The sequence below is a fragment of the Castanea sativa genome, chromosome 7, assembly GCF_040712315.1.
Source record: "Castanea sativa cultivar Marrone di Chiusa Pesio chromosome 7, ASM4071231v1".
In the NCBI taxonomy this organism is placed as follows: Eukaryota; Viridiplantae; Streptophyta; class Magnoliopsida; order Fagales; family Fagaceae; genus Castanea; species Castanea sativa.
In genome coordinates this window covers 19,502,357-19,507,009 of record NC_134019.1, presented here as the reverse complement: position 1 = coordinate 19,507,009, position 4,653 = coordinate 19,502,357, and the positions used below count along the sequence as shown (strand labels likewise).

At 37.3% G+C, this 4,653-nt stretch overlaps 1 protein-coding gene across 1 annotated transcript; it reads right to left on the bottom strand.

Moving 5' to 3' along the window:
• Positions 1-3,255: 3,255 nt before the first annotated feature.
• LOC142644100 (uncharacterized) lies at positions 3,256-4,398 on the bottom strand. The gene has a single exon (XM_075818779.1). The coding sequence runs from the start codon at positions 4,396-4,398 to the stop codon at positions 3,256-3,258; it is 1,143 nt and encodes a 380-aa protein (XP_075674894.1).
• Positions 4,399-4,653: the final 255 nt, after the last annotated feature.

Below are 4,653 nucleotides of genomic sequence, written 5' to 3'. Positions count from 1 at the left end.
AATCATTAGATTATTGTGGTATTGTATTTGCTATTGTCAATAATTATAAGTAAATATATTTAGTCTGTTGGTTTAATGTGGTATTGTATTTGCTATTGGAAAATATGAATTGTGGTTCATTACAAGTGTTATAAAATATGTATTGGAAAAGATGTATTGTAGGTACATTTCAGGTGCTATAAAATTTAATTTAATTTTTTTTTTATAGAAAAAGGCTCTATTGCAGCGCTTTGAAAAGCGTTGCAATAGGAAATTTTTAATTATATTAATTGAAGACCTATACCAGCGCTTTTGAGAATGCTAAAATAGGTGCTGCCTATGCTAGCGCTTTCAAAAGCGCTAGTATAGATAGGCCTTTTAAATTATATTCATTCAAGACCTATACCAGTGCTTTTAAAAGTGCTGGCATAGGCAGTACCTATTCCAGCGCTTTCAAATGCGCTAGTATAGGTCTTAAATGAATATAATTTAAAAGACTTATTCTAGCACTTTTTAAAGTGCTGGTATAGGGCATGCCCTTTCCTGGTACTTTTGAAAAGCGCTGGTACAAGTCCAGCGACCCTATACTGGCAGTCATTGCATGGCGGTTTAAAGTGCCGGGAAAAAAAATGCTAGGATAGGAATTTTGACCCTATCCTAGCGCTTTTTAGGGCTATCCCAGCTGTTTTGAAAATACTGGGATAGCCCCATTTTTTTGTAGTGTGGTAGAGTATGATTGGTAAAGAAAAAATGATGGATTCATGTGTAAATGATAGTTCACCACTCACAATCTGCCATGTTAGAGTTGTGATTAAAAAATTGTGGAATAATCTATGATCCTAAAACTACTCCCCTGCATTAAGGTAGTTAAAAATATGGCGGAAGCGGCTTGGTTGGGGACTAATTGTTAATGGGCTAATGCTTATGCAAAAATAATAATAATAATAATAATAATAATAATAATAATAATAATAATAATAATAATTCCTTAATTATTTTTTGAGAAGTTTATAGATTTATTATTATTAGGGATAATTACAGTAAACCCACCTGTGGTTAGACCCATTTTCATTTTGCCTACTTGTGGTTCAATCATTTACACTTTACCCACCTGAACTTCAATTCGTTACCCATCCGTTACCCAACTCACCCTCAGACATTAGAAAAACACCATTTTATTAAAAATCAGAACATAACACGGATCAAAAACAAGAACTATTGAATCTTTTCCTCACAAACACAAGAGCACAACATTCGTAAATATAGTTCAAACCCAAAAATCCATACCAAAAATCCCTCTCATTTTTCAAACCCGAACTATAATAAAAAAATTTTAGAACCCAATCATAGATTAAATAGAAAATAAAAACAAACCAAAGAGAGAATTTCAATCACAGGCAAAATAAATCAAACAAGGGGGAACTACAAAAATGGAAAGGGAAAAATAAAATAAAAAAGAAAGGGAGAGACAAATAGCACGATTGTTCATCCTGCTAATGGTGGTGGTCGAGTGCTTCGACCTAAAGCTTGATGGTGGCTTGTACGGTGGCTTGGCTGTCATGGCGGTGGCTTGTAATGGTGCTAACGACGACCATGGAGGTCAACCACCACTAGCAAGCCAAAATCAAATAAAACCCATAACCAAAAAAAATTGAAACCGACAAAGCGTTGCAGTCGGATCCACTTCATCCTCTCTTTCTCTCTTGTCCACCCACTCCACCACCACCACTATTAGAACCCATAACTTAGCAGCACCACCACCTCGCCCACAATCCACAACCACCCCAAGCCACAACCCATAACCCTACCATAATCAAATCATTATCAAACCCATAACCCAAAAGAAAAAAGAGTAAAGAAAAAAAGAAAACCCATGAAGCAAAGATAGTGGTCGATCTGGGTTTTTGCTTTGGTGGCTAATCGGCCTCGTCAACTCCACCATTGAAGAGAGGAGATGAGAGAAAGAGAGAGAGAGATCAGCTAATTTACTTAGATCAACAACCCAAATTGACTTTCGGTGCAATGGAACAAAGGGGTAAATCTGAGTTTTAGAGAGAGAGAGACATTGGAGTAAGTGAGAGCGAGACGATGAGAGATTCGGTGTTCATGCTTTTGAACTCCAATCTGATATGAGCCTCTTCACCGAATTCACTGTGGTTGTAGAAGCTAAGAACCCAAATTGATATATGGGCTTCCTATATGGCAAAGACAGTCAGGTTAACATGTCCTACTCGGACTCTCAGCTTTGTTCTGGGAAAATACCAAGTTTTTATCAACCAAAAAAGAATATAATAATGTCCTCAACTTTATTCTCTTAGAAGTTCTTCAGCAATCAAAAACCCTAACTTTTTAATTTTTGTTATGTTTATTTTTTTCTTAAAAATTTGTTTTTCTAATGGCAAAGACGGCAAAGGAAAAGGTGGGTAAGAGAGTTCCAACGGAAGTTATCACAGGTGAGTAAAGTGTAAATAATTAAACCACAGACAGACAAAGTAAAAACAGACCTAGCTACAGGTAAATTTAATGTAATTATCCCTTATTATTATTATTTGGGAGATCTTTTTTACCCTTTTCTAGAAAGTAGAAATGGTACCAGCTCCAGTCCAATGAGGCAATGACAAACTAGGTACATTTAATTGTGCAAAAACTCTTCTTGCTGGCCTAAAGATCGTCAATCATGATTTACTGGAGCGATGCCAAGTTTCTAATTGCATTATGCAACTTCAATTCTTTGTGTTTAAGTACGACAAAATTATCATCATCATTGCCTGTGGCATGCAAGTACTTTTCATCAATTTACAAGCTAAGAAGCGTCCAATTTGGTACTTCCCAAAAGGAAGGTAAAGGAAAAATAAAATATATGAAGATCAATATAACTTTCTTCGTGTCTGCTGGCAATGCCAATGAGCTCATTTTCTTATAAATTTGAAAGGAGAGAGTGAGAAAGCCAGGAAAAAGACACAGTGGGCCTAAAATATCTTATCGGATTAAACAAAGAACAGAAGACAAATCTGCCATAAAAATAATCTATCTGAAAGTTATTCCAGAAAGTAAAGAGAGCTCAACAAGAGTCAAAACACTCCACAGAAACCTCATGCGAACTCACAGACTCACACTTAACACTGAATAAAATATAGTAATAAGCAGATGATATATCAAACACAATAAAGAACAATAACCGAATAACCCAATAACCCATGAACTCTTATTCTTATATTATCTAATAAACCATTGTCAGACCTTGCTATTAAGGCCTATCAATCTCATCTCCCACACTCAAATTCTTAAGTCTCTAATCCCCCACCATTGGTGTACAGCAACTCCCTCATCCAAAAGCCTTCCATACAAAGCCACACACTCCCAATAAGGCCTCTTGCTTTTATATCTCTCCATATTCTGCCGCCACCAGTGGTTATTACACTCCAAAAACAATTCATCCACCAAACAGATTGTCCTTCTCTTTATCATCTTCTCCACCACTTCTGCGTCTGCCTTCATCACAACAAACACTTCTTCCGTCACATTATTCATTAACCAATCTGAAAAATCAACACGCAGCCGACCGGGATCTTCTTTATTAGGCACCAGCACAAAATTATAAACCTCAAAATCTTGGTTCCTCTTAGGATAATTCTGCTGAAACCATTCAATAAAAGCCACATTCTTCTCAGCCAAACCCACAACAATGAAAACTCTCCGCTTATAACTCTCCAAATTATCACCCAACAAGTCAGGAAGGAACTTGATTTTCTTCTGGTACTGAGTTGATCTCCATCGAGTCCTTCTAGGTGGCTCTAGCAACACACCTTCAAGCCCCCCTAACATGAAGTTCATTGCATTTGACTTGCAAAGTCGCCGCTGTTCATTGAAAGGACTAAATTTTCTGAAAACCATGATGGTCGAATTATTATAGCGCCAAGAGTGCAAAATCCTATAATTAGATTGTTTTCGAAACCCATTTGGACTGGGGGGTTTATTGTTCAATAGAATGGCCAAAATGCCTCCAATCTTCGTAACACGATTCACAAGTTTAAGAGTGTCCCCAAAACTTGATGATGTGAATGTGAACACAAAATCAAACGTCTCATCTGGGATGGACCTTTGTCCCTCCAAATCAGATTCCATCACATAACTCGCATTGTAATGATGAACCAATCTCACAATTCCGGAGCTCAAAATGAGAGCTTTATCTCCCTTTCTTAGAAGGCCTTCACTAGCCAGATCTCGGAAAAGCAAATTCAAGTCCTCTGAACCATTGTTAGATTCAGGACCTCTGAAAATACAAGGCAATGTGAGAATAATAACCAAAGCCAAAAACAGTGACCTTGACAGAATGCACAAAACCATTGAATGAGGAAGCCTAATGACCCAAAGGGTATTGGAATTCAAACCCATTCTTCCACCATGCAAATGCTTCATCTTTTTTGTGCTCGAATTCTCCAAAAACAAACAAAAGGGAGTTCTTATAAAACCACAAGATCGGATCTTTGTGAACAAAAAGCAACTTGATTTGCTAATTGGGTAAAGAAAGAACAAAGAGAGAGAGAGAGAGAGAGATAGACAAAACGGTTGAGGGAAATGGATTCTAGCGTGTGCAAAACCTGGCGGCAGTGTGGTTGCCACCCACAAGGGCCACACGGGTGCTTTGGATTCTACACCATAGGAGCAATAATT

What these genes read in the sequence shown, in the direction of transcription:
- LOC142644100 (XM_075818779.1), bottom strand. Translation starts at nt 4,398, where the DNA reads ATGAAGCATTTGCATGGTGGAAGAATGGGTTTGAATTCCAATACCCTT.